Source organism: Centrocercus urophasianus, unplaced genomic scaffold (genome assembly GCF_019232065.1).
Source record: "Centrocercus urophasianus isolate 14NV4802_14NV808 unplaced genomic scaffold, USGS_Curo_1.0 seq_10, whole genome shotgun sequence".
NCBI classification, from domain to species: domain Eukaryota; kingdom Metazoa; phylum Chordata; class Aves; order Galliformes; family Phasianidae; genus Centrocercus; species Centrocercus urophasianus.
In genome coordinates this window covers 86,820,864-86,841,458 of record NW_024884142.1, presented here as the reverse complement: position 1 = coordinate 86,841,458, position 20,595 = coordinate 86,820,864, and the positions used below count along the sequence as shown (strand labels likewise).

General features: G+C 49.1%; 2 protein-coding genes and 1 long non-coding RNA gene across 4 annotated transcripts; 1 reads left to right on the top strand and 2 right to left on the bottom strand.

The window, feature by feature from the left end:
• Positions 1-6,978: 6,978 nt before the first annotated feature.
• Positions 6,979-11,719, bottom strand: LOC122155680 (histone H3.3A). The gene is made up of 3 exons (XM_042809751.1): positions 11,570-11,719; positions 10,553-10,706; positions 6,979-7,630 (listed from the first exon to the last, which is right to left on the bottom strand). Exons 1-3 carry the CDS (start codon positions 11,695-11,697, stop codon positions 7,502-7,504), a joined length of 411 nt encoding a protein of 136 aa, XP_042665685.1. The 5' UTR covers positions 11,698-11,719; the 3' UTR covers positions 6,979-7,501.
• A 1,384-nt stretch (positions 11,720-13,103) lies between these two features.
• LOC122160690 lies at positions 13,104-13,649 on the top strand. Its single transcript, XM_042819529.1, has one exon. It carries the CDS (start codon positions 13,104-13,106, stop codon positions 13,647-13,649), a length of 546 nt encoding a protein of 181 aa, XP_042675463.1.
• Positions 13,650-15,034: 1,385 nt separating this feature from the next.
• LOC122155697 lies at positions 15,035-19,716 on the bottom strand. Of its 2 annotated transcripts, none has more exons than XR_006167297.1 (3): positions 19,194-19,716; positions 17,496-17,662; positions 15,035-17,403 (listed from the first exon to the last, which is right to left on the bottom strand). It is a non-coding gene; the product is annotated as an uncharacterized LOC122155697 (long non-coding RNA). The 2 variants fall into 2 exon arrangements; XR_006167298.1 differs by having other exon boundaries at positions 15,035-17,399.
• Between the last annotated feature and the right edge of the window lie 879 nt (positions 19,717-20,595).

Sequence of the window (20,595 nt, the reverse complement as noted above, 5' to 3'; positions counted from 1 at the left end):
CTTTTACAGTTTGGTTCTGGTTTGCAGAGAACAGGAGACTTTTTACCCTTCTAAAAAAAAAAAAAAAAGTGTTAAGTTCAGCTTGCTTTATGTGTGTAGGGATGTGGGGTCCAGTTCGAGTGTGATGAAAGGAAGAGCAGGGTGGGAAGTACTTTAGTGCTATTGGCCTTTGCAAAGCATAGCTACTCTGGGGCTTAGAAGAAGGCTAGTGAAAGTGTGGGCCATCTCCTGAAGGGAAAAGGAGACTTGGTTACACTGACAGTGGAAAGGCTGAAGTACTGGATGCCTTCTGTACCTCCCCAAGACTGGCCTTCAGGAATCCCAGATCTGGGCTGAAAGGCTGGAGCCAGGAAGATGGACCCTTAGTGGAGGATGATCATATCAAGGAATACTGAACTGGACTTCCATGCGCCCAGATGGGATGCACCCACAAGTGCTGAGGGAGCTGGCAGATGTCACTGCAAGGCTACTCTGTAATCTGTCATCGGGGCAACTAGAAGTGCCCAAAGTCTGGAGGAAAGCAGATGCCCCATCTTCAGGAGGGCCAAAAAAGATGACCTGGGGGCGAACAGGCAGGTCAGCTTCATTTTGATCTCTGGGAACATAATGGAACCATTTCCGAGCATGCAAGGGAAAAGAAAGTCATAGACACAGCATGAATTCACAAAGGGGGGAAGTCTTACTTGACCAACCATCAGCCTTCTTAGCAGCAAAGGCATGTTGGCTGACTTGTGTTCAACCCAGTGTCCTCCAGGACCCCCAGGCTCTTTCCTGCAGAGCTGCTTTTCAGCTGGGTGGCCCCAGGGGTTGTGCAGATGCGGTGCTTTGCCTTCTTGAACTCCATGATGTTCCTGTCCGCTCAGCCTGTTGAGGTCCCTCTGGGTGGCTGCATCGCCCTCTGGTGAGTCAGGCAAGTCCCATAGTTCTGCCACCAGCGCTTCACATGGAGCAGCTGTCGTTTGTACCATTAGATGGGGCTGTGGTTAAAGAATCAGGATTTGAGAGTTGCAGCTTCAGAGCCAACAACCTGCCTTGAGGAAAAGTGGAGAGGATGAGTCTCTGCCCTTGTTCTGCCTTCCCAGTGCGGGGTGGGAATTTCAGAGACCTGAGGCACCACAAGAGCAGTGGGCCTGCCAGCCATGGAATTGGCATTGGGTGCCCGGGGGAAACCTGTGTGGATTTGAGGTAAGCCAGTGTGCTGTGCCTGCAAAGCACCACCTTGAGGGATGGTTTGATCACAGGACATTCCTTCCCCAAGGGCTCAGGATGTGAACATCAGGGTGAGTAAGAGTAGGGGGGTCGCCATGGGAATACCTCTACCACGGCTTTTTGTTGTGCCTGGGCACAGGGGGATTTCTGGAGCACCAGCAGGGCCTGAAAGTTATTTTGTGTTTTGGTGTTGGTTTTGTTTTTTGTTTTTTTTTTTTTCATTGGCTGTTTAATCCCAAACAAAGGAAATGGCAGGAAAAGCCACAGTGTTGTCAGCAGCAGCCAGGCTTCTGGCAGCGCTCCCTGCTACCTCCATTATTTCACAGCCACATCCCAACAGCAGACAGCAGGGAGAGGAGGCTCTGTCCTGCCCCAAACCTGTCCTGCTCCTCTTTGCCGGAGGGGCAGAGGGCAATGGGGGGCATCCCTTGGAGCAAGGGCTGTGCTGGGACCCCCAGAACCACCAGCAGCCTGGCCATGGCGAGCAGGAAAAACAATAGGAAGTGGAGACAAAGCCTTTCTGCTGTGTCTCCAGAGCCGCTTTCCGCAGGGGAAGCTGGGGCAGTTTTCCAGGCGCTGGGGGGCTGGGATGGGCTGCACCTGGGGCCTGGGTGTTCCCACAGGACAGCCACCTCCTCTGCCTTTCTCATCTTCAGGCCTTGTCACAGCCAAGTGGCACTTGGGAGGCAGGAGAGGACAGGAGGTGTCACTGCACTGCACCAACATGTGAATAAGCTGTAAGGCAATAACAGTTAATGCTTTAGTTGGGTCAAAAGCTTTTTTTTGGAAGCACCCTGGTGCCAAGAATGCAACATGGCCATTTCTTGTTAGAGGTCTCGCAAGGCCCTCTTCCACCTGATGCTGGAGCCTTTGGTGACCAAAAGGCACCTCAGTCTTTCAGGCAACTATTTTGGATCCCACTGGTGTCTGCTTTGTGTTCCTAGCATACCCTGCTGTCCTAGCTAGGTGCTGAAGATGCTCTGTTCCCAACAGCTGACGAAGAGGGACAGGGGCCCAACTGTGAAATGTGGTGGTGTTGTCGTGGTTGTGATGTCTGGTTATTAAAGATGCAGGGAGAGGGAGCATGAGGGATTCCTGCCAGCTACCTCCATGGATGTCACACTGCTTAAAGCAGCATGGATAGGAACAGGAGAGAGGCTGCTGGAACCAATTGTGCTGGGATGGGCTCTGAAGCAATGAACCTGCTTCAGATGACCCCTTCAGATGACCCCTTCCTTTGCACAGCCTCAGACCAGCGCTGGGAAATACGGGAAACCAGCTCTGCTTCGCATCGAGGAGTGAGCCACCTCCTTCTTGCAGTGCACAGTCAGGTTAATGAGGCCACATTTACACATTAATTAGCTTTTGCTTAGTGCCTAGAAACTCCTGGTGTACCCACAGCACTTGGCACATCCCAGTGCCCATGTGCAGGAGCAGGATGGTTCCAAGTTGGGTCCAATGGGCTGTGCCCCTCTGAGCCATGCTGTGTAACCCTGGAGAACAGCACGAGGAAGACAGGGTCATGCATGGCCCCGGGTCAGCTGCAGCCACAGAAGGCACAGGGCAGCCTGATGAGCTGCCCTCCTAAAGCAGAGGGTAAAGGAACTATAGGAGAAAAATAGGTGGTAGCTGCTTCGCTACACACTGATTTCCCATGAGAATTAATTAACTCTAGTTAAGATATGTTTTTTCATGGAATTATGCTTCAGTTAGGGCCAGCTGCTTGCTAGTGCCATGTGGAGCCAAAACTCTCAGCGCGTGGGGTCAGTTTGCCCCTCCCAAACCCCTCGTGGCTGCTGCCTCCAGCACTGCGCACACTGCAGGGCTGCAGGAATCAGCAACGCTGGGTCTGTCAGCCAGGAGAGCACTGTGCCATTTGGGTTAAAAAAAAAATCCATTTCCTCAGCTGCCTTTTAAGTAAAGTGGGCGTACTTCCTGCTGTTTGAAGCTGTTCAGTAGGGCAATTATATCTTTACTGACATCTACACTAACAGTGAAAGCATCAGGGAGCTCAGTGGTGCTCCTGGAAATAGAATTCCACAGGCGAGGACTGCAGTATCTGCCCCAAGGAGCCCCAGTACAATCTGCCCTAATACCTGCACCCTGCAGAGGGGTGACAGCAGTCACCTTGCTTTTAGGTGAGAGCAGGGAAGGCCTGGTGATGATGCAGTTTGCCTTAGGGGACCTGCCCTGGGGTATTGCAGAGCCTCCACAACCTGCAGCGGCACCTCAGAACCAACAAACTGCTGTTAAACCAACAGCAGAAGTGGCCAGTGCAGATAGTGGTAGGACAAGAGTGCCCGTTATATCACAGCTCTGCCTTCTTCTCACGTGCGCTGGGCAGGGATGTGAAGGCAGAGGGAAAGAGTGCCTGATGCCAGACTGCCTGGGAAGACTGCTGAAGTTGGGCATTTGTAGTTGCTACTTGTCAAACCCCATCTTTGCAGAGTTTGAGGCACCTTAACCCTGAGGAGCTTGCAAAGCACTGGCTGGAATCACTGTGACAGGGGCCTGCTTTGGCACCTAATGAAAGAAAGTGAGAAAGAGGGCATCATTTGGACACAGCTCCCTGAGGAGGGACAGCAGAGGATGGGAAAAGGTAGGGGAGCTGCTATTCATCCTCCACCACCCATGCCCCTAGTCTGTGATGCTGGTGTCACATGTGTCACCAAACACCTGGCTTGAAAATAGTTTACTTCACTGCTGTGAACTTCAAGGCTCCTCTGTTAGTGTTTATTAATTTACTGAATAAATAGCAGCAAGGTTCAGTACTGCTGTGGCTTTGGCTGCTTCTACAGCGTTCAAAGCAATTAGTGCCATGAAAGCAAATGGTCTATTTAGTGGGGGAATTTGTAGGGTAGAAATGAGATGAGATTCCTGAACAGATGTGCCCTCCTCTAGCAGGATGCAGCACACGGTAGGCCTCAAGCTGACACCAGGCAGAACCCCTCCCTGCCTTCCCCAGCTGGCTGTGGTATCAGAGCCAGTCCTCTAACTCCACAAGCACAAGGAGCTGCCAATTTAAAGTATTTTGTCTGCCAGGGATGAAAAAGAGGAAGGATTCCTTTGTTGTGGGGGCAGGAGGTGGCACCAAAATAAAAACACTCCCCCCAGTTCTCTAAAAGGAAGCAAGTGCCTCACACAAGAAAAAAGCCGAGCCTCCAGTAAAGGGCACAGTGGCAGTCCTGCCCCAGTCCTGCACTGCTCCCTACCTGCTTTGTGGCTGAGCCAAGGCCTGAGGTCTCAGGGCTGCACATGCCTGTGCCTGGCAGCTCTCCCAGCCCTGCACTAGCTGGCAGGGACTGCTGGAAGCTGCCCAGCCTCCAGATGCAGCTCCTCAGCAGGAGTTGGTCCTGGGGTGCAACCAGCTGGGGGCTCCTTCCTTTATCCAGGGCTCCGTTCCTCCCCCAGTGGCACTCGCACAGCCCTGTGTCAGCCTGGCAGCCTTTCCATCGCACGGATCATAGCATCATAAAAATGATTTGGGTTGGAAGGGACCTCAAAGCCCACCCAACCCCATCCCCCAGCCGTGGGCAGGGCTGTCCCCCCACCAGCTCAGGCTGCCCAGGGCCCCATCCAACCTGGCCTGGAGCACCTCCAAAAGAACTAATTTTGAAAAAGCAAAGTCACCTTTCATACCATCCTTCCCCCTTGGTCCCCACCTAACCAGTATCAAGCAAGAGATCCATCTGAAAGCAGACTCTTCGGACACATCAGAGGTGAGATGGTGTGGTGCACTCAGGGCAGGGCATCGAGAGAGCTGGAGCTTAAATAATTTCTTCTGTGACACAGCGGAAAAAAATCCGCTAAGAATGAAAATCCATCAAACTTGAGAAGACAAACGAGGACCAGAAATGCAATAGCCAAAGATTCTACAGGAATAAAACCAAGACAGCACATCTGGTCTCAGTAGGCATGTGCCCATGGCACCTCCAGTGCCCTGACTGACTGAATGCTCCCAAGCAGCAGTGCCTACATCTGAGCTGTAGCACCGCATGCTTAAGCACTGTCGCCTATGTAATTCCTGATTCCTGACCAATCCTTTGGTCTTTTCCCTTAGGAATTCCTCTGGCTTGATTTCCTTACCTGCATTGTCACTGTCCCAAATCTCTCTTTCAAAAGGAGGAAGTCAGTATTTCATTTGCATACCAGAATTTCTAGATTTATTTCTCTAATCGAGATACAAAAAAAAGAAAACTTCAGTTCCTTTATCAATGCTTCCACATTAATAAAAGAACAACTAATTATTTTTTTTTGTGTAGGTGGTTGCAACATTGTCAACAGATGCATGAAGCAGTTCTGAAGTAAAGGACAACACAAGTAGATAATAGCTGCAGATGTGCTACATTCAAATGCATTTGTATCAAGTTTAACAGGGCTGTTACCAACTTGACAGGAGCACAGTCTCAAATAAGTTAAACCTCAGTTACTCACCTTTTGTATGTGCTGTTCTGGATGCTCCCAGACAAGTGCTCCCAATTTTTACTTTGTGGCTATAAACTGCTTGGCATCAGAAGTGTGTGATCACGTTTTGCCTAGCATTAGTTCTCGAAGTGACAAACTACTCCATTAAAACAGACTTTACACAGCGCAACCCTGGCAGACAGCAAGTTATGAATAATGTGATTTATTCTGCAATTTTGGGCTCTGTTCAAGATACCAAAGCAGAGAATACTTCCCTGTTAATCCTCTTTGGAAATCTTCAGACAACCTCACTCGTGTGCTTAGAGCTCACTCAGAATTTCTTGAAAAGTTAGCAGCTAACAAGCTTTGCAGGGAATCTCAGCACAGAGGTGAAATCCATTCACTGCCTACGTTGTTTTCTTCTGTGCAACTCACTGTCTATAACAGACACCAAGAAACACACCACCTAACTCATTTTCAGACTGGTCACCAGAATCCATAACCAAGTTTCAGGTAACCGCATTTGAACAGAATGTGACTTTAGGTGTACGTTTTTTCACAGCGACTTTCATCAGTGATTGCAGGGAGGCATATAAAAAAAATTAAGTTTCAAACATATGTTCCTGTCTAAGTACTGCTTCTAGAAAGTACTCTAACTATGAAGAAAAACCACCACCACCAACAAAAACACCATTACGGTTTTAATTTTGGGTGGTCCTGAGCAGAGCCAGGAGCTGGACTCAGCAATCCCTGTGGGTCCCTTCCAGTGTGGGATATTCCGTGGTTATGAAAGTGTCTTTTTGATTAGAGCATACAACAGGCACTAATTGCGCGTGGGCTCAGCTCTCAAATGTGCTGGAGGATGTCAGTGAAACAGAAAGGAGGCAGTCAACCAAGAAGCCAATACCTACACACCAAGAAACCAGATAACGGAGTGTAAAAAGCTTTAATAAAAGCAAACAAAACACAGCTTACACTGCCTGCACTGTCTGGTGAACCATGAAGAACAGAGAAGGTTCCAAACTTGCCGTTAACGCAAATAAGAGAGGAATCTGGACAGCAACACAGCTTTCTTTTCCTCAGCTCTATTACTAAGTTAGGGAGCTCATTTCAGCTCCAGACTCTACCCAGCAGTATATACACCAAGCTTGCAGGCAGATTTAAAGCTCAGATTTAAACCATGACATATGCAGTACTTCAGCCAAGGTAGCAACTCTTGTTTGTTTCGTAAACCTACTGGAAGTACTTGGGCCACAGATAGAAGAGAAAAACGGAAGGGAAAAGATGCAGCCAGATGCAGAAGGGTAATTTTTTAATCAGATATAACCCAAATGTAACGTTTAAGAATCAAGACTAAAACCAGGCATCATTTAATGTATTTTAATAGCAAACTTACAGGAACAGCACAGAAGACAGACAACATTAAAAACATGTACTTGCATGTAGGACAACTCAGTTAGAAAAGTATAGTGAATGGATGGAAACTACTGTATGATAAAAATGCTACAAACACCATTTAGTTGCCATTGGTAAGAAATTTACTTGTTTAAAAAAATCCAAATGCTGGCATTGTCCAGAAAAATTTGACAGGCTTATTTATACTTTTTTTTTCTTTTTTTTTTATAAAGTTGAATTGTTGAAACTTGTTCACTCAGACATTTTTTTTTGACCGCATTAAATGTTTTGTCCCCTCGTTTATATTAAAAATCCACACACAAATGAAAATGGAAAAAAACTTGCCAATACCCAATTCTGTCCCCTATTTTTCCATTTGCAACCATATACTTAGGTACCTTTTAACCCCATGGAAAAAATATCTAACGTTCATTACTACCAATAACAGGAAGAAGATTTTGCTTCGAGAATGACAAACCCATCACGGTGAAGTTTAGGCACGCTCCCCACGAATGCGGCGTGCTAGCTGGATATCTTTTGGCATGATTGTGACACGTTTGGCATGGATAGCACACAGGTTGGTATCTTCAAACAGGCCAACCAAGTAGGCTTCACTTGCCTCCTAGTATAGAAGAAAAGAGTAAAGAACACTTTCACTCTGTGAGTATGAGGAAAAGGAGAATTCCAAGTACAACATAACACGGTATTGATACACATCTAAAGGTTGAGATTGCCAAAGAAAGAAAAGTCACCATTTTCACATCAACTGTCAAATAACACCCATGTCAAAGCTGTGTACTAACGCCATTGGGTGAGGACATCCTCTGGAACACGACTGAATAAACGCTGTGACAGCACTCACGAGATAAGGGGCTGTCTTATCAAAAGGTGAGTTTGTTTAGGAACTTCTCTTTTTAAAGGCTGGCTTACACCATCTGAGTTACTCGTCTGCTCTTTCAGAGTAAGAGCTGCTGAGCACCACATGCAATTGGCTGTTGCTAGGGAAAAGAGGAGGCGTTCTTTCACAAGAGGCAGTTAAGGCACACGGCTCCTCGCTGCAGGATCTGTGGCTACTGAGAAGGTTGCTTAATTCTAAAGTCACAAACTAGCAGAAAAAACCATATGGAAAATTGTTAGATGTAAGGGGACAACACCTTTAATTCAGAAACTTCTTCCATCACCAAAAGCAGGACAGCAGTCTGAAAACCACCATTAGACAGCTCTCCTTTTCCTACAGTCTCTTCCTCCCTGTAATCACAGCCTAAACCACCGATTAACACCTGAAGACAAGACCCAATCAGCCCTGGGAGTACAGGTGAAGGCAATTCACGCTGAGGTGGAGCCAGGCTCCACCTCTACTGAACCTCATTTAAGGGCTTCCAGCCACTCTGGAAAGGTCTCCTGGAGATCCCTTCTCTGTGAACCTAGATCCTTGGAGACAGGTGAGCAATCTTTTCTTTGTAACATCTTTCTACTCTGCTGGTCTTTCTACCATTACACTCCATAAGCATTATCTGCTTGTTTGGAGCATGGAGGGCACAGCCCTGTTAATACAGAAGGCTCTCACACTTGTGAATCCCAGGGCCAGCACCTCAGGAATGAAAAGGACAACCCCAGTCCTAACAAAACCACAATCCTGTCCTTGTTACTATGACACTGCAGGCAGGATCTGGGGTTAGACAGATGCTCGCTTAGACCTAATTATTCTCCTGGCTCACTTTAAGCTTGCTGCTAATTAGGCCTAGCACAGCAGTGGCAACTGTTTTGACGTTCTCAGGTCGATTCAGAATTCCAGCATCTAACAACCTCCTAAGAATCATGCCAACATGACTTGGCACACAGGGTGAGCAGGCAGAAATGATGGGGTTAATTTCCAGAAAGAAGACTGAGATCCATCCTCTCAGAATGCATCCAAAGCAACAGCTTATGTGAGCTACAAAAAACCAATTAAGTTACATACAACATTAAATTAGAAGAAAAATATTTACTGCAGATGAGGACTGCAGTATTAAGTTACTTGATATTCTGTGTTATTCCAACACAGTTCTGCTAATTCACTACATGAAAAGTTAAGAAATTTCACCAAGTAAACCATACTTAAATAATACAGTACTGAAAGGGTTAAGGCTGGGCTTGTTTTTCTTTTTCTGAAATATGCAAGTAGGAAGCACTATGAATATTCCACAAACAACTTCTATACCAACAACTGCTTAGTCAACAACCTGGAACATTCAAGCTAGTATTCTGAAGATGCATCAACTACGGTCTACATGTTGGCAAGCACTTCCAGTTTAGAACAAAACAACACAAACGCATCAATAAACCTCAGGATGGAAGAATTACCATATTCACAGCCAGGAGTGAAGTCAGAACACCAAGAAAAAGCAGCAACCTTGGAAATGCATGCAGTCACCTTTCAAAGCTAAGTATGTGCTCAAGTTTGTAGGACTTCATGGTGCACATTTTGGCCCTTTCCATGTGGAAGCCAATAGTCAGAAAGAGAGCTACTCTACAGAAAAGACAAGATGCTCTACAACTAGGTTTTGGAATCAGGAATATACTTCTATCATGAGAAAATTCTTTCACTCTCATAAGAACAAAGCCTTGGAGGAGATCTAACAAGACTAAACCTTTGGGCACTTGATTTGGGAAGCACAACCACACAGCTGGAGTCCATCAGTTTTCAGAACAGACAGAGCAAAAGGAACCTCAGTAGAACTAACTGAACAGAAATACTGAGTTCTAGGTAGCTTATACTAGACTCAGACTGCCAGGAATTTGGCTCAGGAGGAGCAATCAATGCTTCACCCTCAACATATTTTAAGTTATTTAACTAACACAATAAAAATATTGTGCTTAGTATAAACCACTTTACACAAATACCCATTTCTTCAACCACTTTTAGATGTGGCTCAGCGAGCTGTTTTTCTTTAACCTGAATTTCAGGACATCAAGACATTCGTTTGGACAGACTGGAACAAGTTCTACTTTCAACACTTTCCATTCTTCCAAAGGTAAGACGTTTGTTCATGTTTGGAGCTTAGGGTAGATGGATTTATCTACAGCGTCTTATTAACTGTGCTACTCTTTTGCTGGGAGAAAGGGCGGGATGGCCAGTTAAATAAGATACATTGACACCTGTTATAAGGAGCTGCTGACCTGTCACTATATCATTTCAGCTGCGGCACCTGCAGACCAACATCAAGTCAACTGTAAACAAAGGATGCACGTTACGGTGCGTCCTCCATGTTGGAGCTGTGCCCACCACAGCACAATGCAGCTGGAGCCAACCATAAAATCCAACTGCCCAACAGGACTGGTGGGGCCGAGCCCTGCCTTCCATTTCTGAGTTAGGCTGGGAGCCTCCCTGTTGCAGCATTCACACTAGGAACAGTAGTGTCCTCACAAGTACCATTTTTTTTGGAAACCTCTCCCAGCGATCTTGCAGATCTCTGGGAAAGCAGATGGGTGCGTGCTTTAGCACAGCTTCTTGAGGGAGCTGTTAAGTGCCATCAGGTGAGGTGCTGCTCCCAGTACCACTTACCTGCAAAGCACCGATAGCAGCGCTCTGGAAGCGCAGATCTGTTTTGAAGTCCTGAGCAATTTCACGCACCAGACGTTGGAAGGGAAGTTTGCGGATCAAAAGTTCGGTAGACTTCTGATAGCGCCTGATCTCACGGAGAGCCACAGTACCAGGCCTTTAACAATAGACGATAATAATTTTAAAAAGAGAATTAGTATTCAAAACATAATTCTGCATCACCTTAAGAAGGTTCATGACCTAAACTGAACTGAACATAAAAAACACATGTAATTTTAGGGGATGGAAGAGACCTCTGGAGATCATCTTGTCCATCCCCTACTTCAGCAGTTCGCCACAGGAGGGCACACAGGTGAGTGTCCCAGTGGGTCTTGAGTATCTCTATGGAAAGAGACCCCCACAGCCTCTCTGGGCATCCTGTTCCAGTGCTCTGTCAACGCATTGCTTTCATTAGAAGCATCCTGGTGGCAGCCACAGGAACTTGTTTTCCCTTTTTCCGTCACTCACCACTCATCTGTGTGCACTCCCACTGTCCCAGTAGCATCCCTCCCCTCAAGGGCACAGGACAGCATCAGGCCACCAGAGGTCCTGATCATAGCGATCAGGGTGCTGGGCACACGTCCTGACAGTACGCGGCGGGCTCAGCACAGCGCTGTCAGTTAGTTCGTGCAATGACCCCAGAGCCACCATCCCTGCAGTCATCCTGACAGGTACACACGCTCGCAGGGACACGTTTCTTCCTGCCTGATGACTTCATGCCGTGTCAAAATTCCCGGAAAGAAAAAAAATGTATCTGCCGTATCGCGCAGCCCGCATCAGGAGCGGTGTTATTTCCCAGCACTCATCTCGGCGCCGCCACTACCGACAGCACGCCCTTCTCCCGCTAACACTGATTTCCGCGGACGCTCCGTCCCGCCCGGCCCCGCTCCCCCCACGCCGAACTTTCTCCGCCGCCCGGCCCGCCCCGACCTTCCCCCCCCGCAGTCGAGCGGCGCGGTGCCGCCGGGTGGCGCTGCGTACCGGTAGCGGTGCGGCTTCTTCACCCCGCCAGTAGAGGGCGCGCTCTTGCGGGCCGCCTTGGTGGCCAGCTGCTTGCGGGGCGCCTTGCCGCCGGTGGACTTGCGGGCGGTCTGCTTGGTACGGGCCATGCTGCTGCCGACGTCGCTGCCTTACACCTGCCGCGACAAGACGCCCGCCTCACCTCGCGGCCGGGGCGCTTTCCCCCCCCGCCTTGCCTTGCCCCACCGCCCCACCCGCTCGCGGGGTGCGGGGGGAGGTGGGGGGGCGGCCGCGCCGCCGGCCCGCTCCGCCCAGCGGAGCCGTTAACCCCAGAGCGCCCTCCCGCTCCTCCCCCCTCCCTCCGGGAAGCGGCGGAACCCGCAGCCCCCCCCGGCCGTCGGGAGCGGCGGGGGGCCGCGATGCGGTGCGGCAGGGCACCCCCGGCCGGCTCCTACCTCCCCTTCCCCCTCCCCGAGCCGGCCCGCGCCCCTCTCTCCCTCCCGCCCCGCGGCCCCACCGAGCGAGCGAGCGAGCGGCCGACGGGCGTCCGCGGCGCCCGAAGGGCGGGGGAAGGGCCGGGACGAGCACGAAGGGAGAGGGCAACTTTCGGGGGGTGGCGGCCGGGCCCCCCTCGCTCCGTGCAGGAGAGCCTCCCGGCAGCGCCCCGCTCCGCGGCGCCTCTCGCGGGCGAACTCCGGCGTCGGCCGCAGCGCAAGATGGAAACAGCCGCCGAGCGCAGCCCCGCGCCGAGCAGGAAGGGATCTGTCGCCAAAAACGAGGCGCGGAACCCCGCCGGCGGCTCCGAGCCGCGCGGGTGCCGCTGGAGGGGGGCGGCGGAAAAGTTTGCGCTCGAAAACCCCCAAATCGCGGCGCGTTGGGGCCGTTCCCGGAGCGCGTTTCTCTGCCTCCCGATCGTTTTTTATGCGATAGGGGGGAAAAAAAATATGGTCGGTGACCAGAGAAAAGAGACAAGATGGTGAAGCTGAGCAACAACCGCGGGGAGCGGGGAAGACGGCGGCGGCCGGGAGGTCCCGGGCGGCCCCGGCGGCTCTCCGCCGCCGCTCCCCGGCCCCGATGCAGGGGGAACCGGGGCCCGGGGCGCCGCCGAGGGTCGGGGGAGGCCGCCGAAAGGGGAGGAGGGGGGGGTCCGGAGCGGGGCCGAGCGGGGAGCGGCGCCCGCGCGGAGCGGGGGTTCCGGCGGAGCGAGCGGCGACGCGGGGGAGCGAAGGGGAGGGCGGCGCGGGGCGGCGGCGGCGGGGAGCGGGCCGCGGGGCACCAAAAGTTTGTGGGGAGGGTCGGGGGGGGGCGGGGGGGGGGGGGGGGGGGGGGGGGGGGCGCCGCCGTCCCCCGGCCGGCGGGGGGGGGGGGGGGGGCGGGGGGGGGGGGGGGGAGGGAGGAGGGCGGGCCGAGGGCGGGCGCGAGGAGGAGCCGGAGCTGCGGCGGCTGCTGCTGGCGGCGGCGGCGGTTGCGAGCACAATTGAAAGATGGCTGACCGGAGTGGGCCGGGCCGCCGCCGGGCCGCGCCCCCGCCCCGCCCGCCGGCCAATGGGGCACAATGGAGGGAAGGCCCCGCCCCGGCCGAGGCCCCGCCCCCTCCCTCGGCGCCGTGTGTACAAACACAAAAGGCACGCCGCTCGCCGTGGGGGATTCCCGCCCCCGCCGGGCGCTTAACGGCCGCGCAACGGCGCCCAGCGGCGCGCGGGGCCTCGCTGCGGAGGGCGAGGGGGAAAGACGAGACTGGCGGGGAGCCGGACCCGCCCAACCCGCCGCTCGTGGAGCTGCGCGGAGGAGGGCGGGAAATGGGCGAGAAGCGGCCGTGCCGCTCCTGGGGTCCGGCCCGGAGCGCGCGGTGCCGTCCCTCACGAACGTGCGGGTGCCGCGGGCAGCCCCCCGCCCGGCCCGGCGCCCTCTGCCGCCGTCCCGCCGCCCCGCGCCGCCATTGGCCGAGCGCCTGGAATTCCGTGACGTGGCGGCGCGGCGCCCGCCCCCCGGCCCGCCCCTTCTGCTCGGCGGCCTCGCCTCGCCTGCCCTCTTTTCCCCGGCTCGGCAGCTGGCGGGAACGCGCCGAGGGCTGTCGCGGAGCTTCGGTCCTCGGCTGTAGGAAATGAGATTAGGGTGGGGAACGGCTGGCGCGGGCTGCGGCCAGGTACTGAAGCGCCGCCGGGCAGAAGGAGGCACGTTGCGATGGGAAGTTGTGTGGGATGCGGGAACACCTCCCGCAGGAAGCCGCCATCCAGCGCAGGGGGCAGAGCCCGTTCGCATTTGGGCTCTGTCCACGTTTTCCAAAATACTTCGCTTCCTTGGGAAGCTCGCTCCTATCCTGCTGAGGAGGTTCTGGCAGGGAAAGGCGTGCATTTCTCATAACGCGTCTTTCAGGCGGCCCCCGGCCCGCTCCAACACCAGCAGAAAGCTTCGGCTAGCATCTCGTGCTCTTAGCCAACATCATCCCCAGTGTCGCTGCTGGCTGCAGGCAGGTTCGCAAACAATGGCAGCCGCTTCCCTCTGCGGCAGCACAGGTTGCAAACCCCAGGGTAGATGAAGCGCACCTCTCCTGCGGTTGTTTGTACAAAGGAGAAGGTGTGGGCTCAGAGTACAACAGTTTTCAAACGACACTGCTTGCATCGTTAAGAAATGTTTGAAAAAGGTTTTCACTCTAAAAGACGTTCCGTTTGTTATATCACCACACAAAGTCCAAGCGGCCTGTGATCAAAGAAGAAATCTTTGTTTCCCACCCACACAAAAAGCACAAACCAAAAATGCAAACCGCTTTGCCTAGCTCCCACTCAGCAGACAGAGGGAGGTTCCCTTCCCGTTACCCACGCAGGGCGAGTTTGTGTTGTTACCAGTTAGCATAACAACTTCTTCACGGTGAGGGTGATGGAGCACTGCAACAGGCTGCCCAGGGAGGTCGTGGAGTCTCCTTCTATGGAGAAATTCAGCACCCATCTGGGCACCCACCTGTGCAGTCCGCTTTGCACAGGGGTTGGACTCCTGAAGATTGAGGCCTTTAATTCAGCCTCCAGCTCTGTAGTTCCTCTCTTGGAAAGACTTACCCAATGCTCAATCCCCCTGAACACGTTTGCCTATATATATGTGCTACTGCCTCTTAATTCCCTGCGCATCATCAAGGATTCTCATATTATAATCTCATTTGTACTGCCTATTATAACATGCACACGCTGCTGGAACTCATCTATCATCCTTCTAATGAGGTCCTACGGAACATGAAAGAGTAAATAACATTACATAAAACAGCACTAATTCTTTCTTTTCCCTGGTCTACCGAGTTTCCTTTGGAGGAAAGAGTGTTACACAGGAAACCTGTAAGAAAATACTGTAATGACATCCCAAAGTTCCATTCCCTTTTAATTCGTTTGGTTGTAAGTTTTATTTACAATAGCCTTTAAAAGATGCTTAGTATTTTAATATCCTTTAAAATATCAAGTCCATTTCCTTTTAAAGACTGGAAGTTAAAAACAGCTTTAATTGCCTGATGCACAGCTAAGAACAGAGTTTGAGATGCGTTAAGGTTCACCGTAGCTGTAACCATTGCCTCCATTCTTACTAATCAGCTTTGAAGAGCTTGGGTACAATAGTTCCTTATCTTTGGGTGGAAACAGCACATTGAATATTTCACCCCCAAAAAACATCATTCCAGTTATACTGACATTGTAAAAACCCTCAACAGAAATTTAAGTAGCTTTTCAAACAACTATGTGTTATGTTTTCTCCCTGACTCACACACTTAGTACTGGATAATTACACTCTCTTTTGTTACAACACATGAGATGATAAAGGAAAATGATAACAATACAGACAGGACTGCACTTTTACACAGTCAAGAACCTCCCCTCGTCAACAGAACCTCCCCTTCTTAATGTCTCTGTTGAGCTTATACCTTTTCTCTTCCTTTTCTAAGCAGCACTATGCTATTTTTCACGCACTTAGGCAGACATTATCAGTCTAGAGTGCACTGAAGAGTTAAATGAAACAGGAACAGAACTCCAGTAAGAGCCAGGGAATAGTGTTCAGCAGATTGTTGCGCGGTGGTTGTACTCACCAAAGAGTGGAGATGATACAGCAGACTTTCTATGATTTTCAGATGAAATATAACCAAATGGCATAACATATTTTGGAAATATGCTATGAACTTTTAATATGAAGCTATGTTACAGCCAACGACAAATAAAAAGAGAGTTCATTTCCTCTAATAGTAATACAGGATTTTGGAATTTACTGTACCTAGCTGAGTTAGTTTGCATAGATTTCAAGCAGGTTTTTGCAAGTCTTTCTGCAGCTTAGGGAAGAGCAATTGTCCTGGGGAGCGTCTCCTCCTCCATTTACAATACCACAAAATTATTCAACTCTTTCTAGCCCTCCTGGTTCTTCACACATGACTACCTTATCATAACAACCTTCTTCATCTTTTAAAAGCACTGCATAGTACTGCGGAAGGAACTAGATAGCTGGTGGCCTTCATCCTAATGGAGACTACTGTAAAATCTTTTATGTCCTGGTACTTTTGTGTTGATAGATTCATTAAAGCTGTCAAGGGGAAACAAGCTGCACAAACTCTAATTGGTTCCAAATAAGATCCCCGCTACTACAATGATTTATTTTGAGCTCCTGTTGTAGTAGAGTTTCATCAAGATGATTTGCCCTAAGACTCATACATGCTGGCAAATAAACCCCTGCAGGCTTGCATTAGGGAGGAGAAAAAAACGGCTCACTGTTTTCCACCACCCATTAGGCTCACATTGGCCTCATTTTGCAGTGCTGTTCTTGTAAAGGATGTCTTTTTTTTCCACACTGGTGCCGTATCTAGCCCATGCTGACACTGCCTTTAAAAGCTCTTTCTGTGAGCTACTATTCTTGACAGAACTAAAAGAGTAGTATTATTTATTCCATTTCTTTGCTCGGTGGGGTAATCTCACGAGATATGAATCTCCTCTTCATGAGGGCCCTAGGGATAGCAGCTGGAGTGAAACTCAGCCATGCTTTAATACAATGCAGACAACACCAAGCATAGTACTCAGGCTCCAACAGCAAAGCAAAGCATCTGGTATGATGCCCAATATTATAATTTATTTGTGACAATAGTTTGTGGAAGAGTTACATTCAAAATGGATCTGTTTCTTCCATGTAAAACCTCATAAACAAGACTGTCTTGAAATGGCATTGATGCTTCACAAGCCCACCTTGTGGATCTACTGAGAAAGGTTTTCAGAAATGAAATTATTATTCTGAGGTCTGATCCTAGCACCACTGTGAGGTGTTCTGCCATATCCTGTCTTTCTTAACAAGTACTCCCAAATCTCAAAGCCTACTTTGGGAAGCCTAGTCTCCTGAGTGACAGCAGAAAAGGGAATGAGAAGGTGGAGTGGCATACAGAACATTGACAGCAAGGAACGTTAATTAAGTTCCTTTCAGTCTTAGGAGGCTGCAGAGTTTGGGGGGGTTTAGAGAAATAAAAGCTTCCTATTTTCCCAACATTCTCAGTAACTCCCATACTTTGTAGTCTATACTTTACTGTGTCACATTTTAAAATCATCTTTATTCATTTCTCCTCCTTTTTTTCCAATTTGCATCTCACGAGGCATCTCAGTGCGAAAACTACAGTTGCTGTTAACAGTGCTTGATGTTACTGCTGCTTGGTAGAGTTTCCAAATCCTCAGAAACTTATCCAGCATAATTCACATCCGAATCCTTTCTGGACTAACTTGTCCTTACTACACATTGCTGAGTATCTTCGATCCCAGCTGAGATTTAAAGGATTTGAAGGTATTGAGCTCTTAATCTGGCTTAGTATGACTTCAACCGCATTCCCAAAGACAGGAACCACAGTTAAAAGCTGTCTTAAAAAAAAAAGAAAAAAAGAAGATGCTTCACATATGCCTGGTGCTAGAGCAAGAATTAGAAGTTCCAGGCTTCCAAACACACTCCATACCTTCCAAGTCTCATTCTCTTTGTGGGCACTGCAAAGGCACCTTCACACGGCCCAGATGCTTTAAGAGCGTTCCGTGTTCCTTGGTGTATGAGAAGAATTTTTCAGGCAGCTCCAGTTCTTCCTATTTGACTTCCATGTCTTAGCTGGTTGCCAATAAGCCCTAAATCCTTTCAGACAGGTGATAACATCAGAAGTTCATCTTCTATTTTTGAATGCTGAAGAAAATGTCAGGCAGCTGTGCTTGCAGAGACAGGTTTGATTCCCTAACAGCTCCAAAACCCACCAAAACAAACAAACAAGCAGCAGAAGGCAAACGAGAATGCACAAACTTAGGGTGTTTTTGGCAAACCTTATGTTCTCTGGGGACTGACTACAGTTTTGTTATGCTAACTCCTGGTACTAATGCTTAAAGCATACAAGCATACTAGCTGAAATCTAGCCACCAAAGTGGTGAACATCAGCTGGGTTTAGCATGGACTACAGGGCATGGGTCTCAAGACAAAGGCAGGGAAGAACCACTAAACACCTCAGCAAAAAAGCTGCAGGAAAGGCTGCAAGTGTCCTCTGGGCTATAAGGTTTTCAGGCACAGCTCCCATGCTGGCACTGTGTCCTACATCCAGCAGAGGGGCTGTGCTTACACAGGCTAAACCCCTACTGTGAGAGGGAATACTTTATCCAAAGCTACTGAAGTCAATGCCATTACATTGAAGTTCCACCCTTTAGCCTGGCTCTGACCCACACAGAACATTCCTGGGAGATGCCATCATTTCCCACCTGCAATAGGCACAAAAGACCCTTCTCACTTGGCTCGCTGAAGAACGAGCAGGCTATCTGGCACTACCCAATTTTGGTACGTGGCTCAGAGAGCCATGAAGATCAGCCACAAGTGCAGTATTTAAGATGCTAGGTTATGACTCCCCCAAGATCGTTTTGTAGAGAGCCTGTGCGGGCAAAGGGCTGCAGTGCACACCATGCAGTGAACTTGCTTCTGCAGACCTGAGACAAGGAGACGTGGCTCCAGCGGCACAAGGCTTCTTTTGACAAACTGTTCCTGTGATTTCCTGCTCCAACAGAACAGTATGTTGGGGGAGAGCAAAACAAAACAAAACCAAAATAAACAAAAACCCTAACAACAACCGCCATCACCAAGACTTTCTGGCTGTGACTTTTACACACTGGCACAATTTGTTCATAGCACTACTTTCAGAATCAAGCCGTCTGACACCAACTTCTAGGCCAGAGCCCAAGCTGGACAGGAAAACGAAGGAAAAATATGCACAGCAGTGTCACTGTCATGTCACTAATGTTCAAAAGCAACCATACGGGGACACGATTTTTCTAAGAGTCACATACATGTGTCTTAAGAAAGATCCTCAAGGGGCATACCATTCTGTACTGTAAATTCCTCATAGATGACACATGATTACCTCTGTTTTGGAAAGGATTAGAAGAAATACTGAGAGGAGTCCAGGGTACACCGATGATACTCCTAACACCATGCTAATTACAACAACATGTGTGTGAAAATACAGCAAACTATTCCAAAATCAAGCAAACAAGAATCTACTCATGGCTGTAATGTTATAAAGTCAGTGTTTCCCAAGATTGAATTTATTGTATAAAAACAAAGAAAAGCATTTCCCTCCCCCCCCCCCCCTCCCCCCAGAAGTGTTTCCTCTAAAAAGAAAAACATGCACCTGTCATTATCCATTTGCAGGTCCTCTTCAGGATAGCAGAATTATCTCTAAACCAGAAGATAAGTATTATTATTACAAAAAAGTTGTCTGAATGTATGTGGCACTCATTACGAGCTGGCTGAAAGGAAGCCATATCAAACCCAGCATTCAAAGAATGAGGCTTCTCTACGCTGCAGACTGGATCCTTCAGTTAAGACACTTCTCCCTGAAGTCAGTAGAGCTTTGACAGCGGTCAATAGGTGAGGATCTAACTCATTGTTTCATCAAGGGGTGAACAAATTGGTGATGTGATCTGCTTTAAATGACATTTATGAATACACACAGTATGCCGTGCCCCGTAAACAGACTGCTAGCCACTCGTTATCTCTGCTGAACATAACTCAAAATGAGGGCATACCTGTTTGAAGCACTACTTTAACTTTTTATCTTTTTAGATAGGTTCTCTGTGCTCCTCCTTTTGCTGCTGTGCTCTTTCTCTCCTTCAGTTTCCTTGTAGAATTTCCCGAGGTAAACCGAAAGCAACCAGACGTGGGTGGGGTAATGTAATCTGGGAGCTCCTCCCAACTACTGGAAATGCAACTTCTGTTTCAGCAAGGAACATTTCCAAATCGACTTCCGTCTCAGTTGAAAAGAAAATGAGGATACCTGATCTCTTTTCCCTTTTTCCACCTCAGCCGATCGTTTCAAGAACAGTGTGATTTCTTCTGCTCTTGGAGCTTCTAGTTATTGCACGCAACATCACAATTGGATGAAAAGCTCACATGGCAAAGGCACGCGAACGTTCAATCTCTGCTGTTTCTTAAGACTTTATAGTATAGAGGTCAGACACATTTATTCATGGAACACATTTCATCCTGCTCTCTCTTAGCTTTGGACTTTTTTCAAAGCTGCCAAACATTCAGATGCCAATTAAGAAACCAGAATCCAGACTTTAAACGGAGATTAAGTAATTCGGCAGTGTCTCTACAAGCTATAATTAAAAGCAGTTAGCTTCATTACAGGGAGAGCAGAGGTATGGAGGCAGAGACCTACATTTGGTATTGTTTTCCAGTAAAATATACTGTAAACAACAACTAGCCCATTCATTTCTCCCCCACTGCATTCGGTCAAAATTGATCAGAACAGATCAAATCTAAGCACTGAAACTAATAAGTAAGAGGCAATGTATGAGGTTAAGGAAATACCAGAATCTGACCGGCCAGGAAGTATCAACTGCAGTATTACCTGGGCGTCTAATTAGCCAATTTATCTCAAATTATTGCTGCCAAATTTAAAATGATCATTGACAACACAAGCAAGGCAGACTGTGGTGCTGATACTCACGGCCAAACAAAAACAAGCCTTAGTTTCTCAGGTTCGATATTTGCATGCGCAGAGCGGTACATGTTTCTTTGAGAAAAAC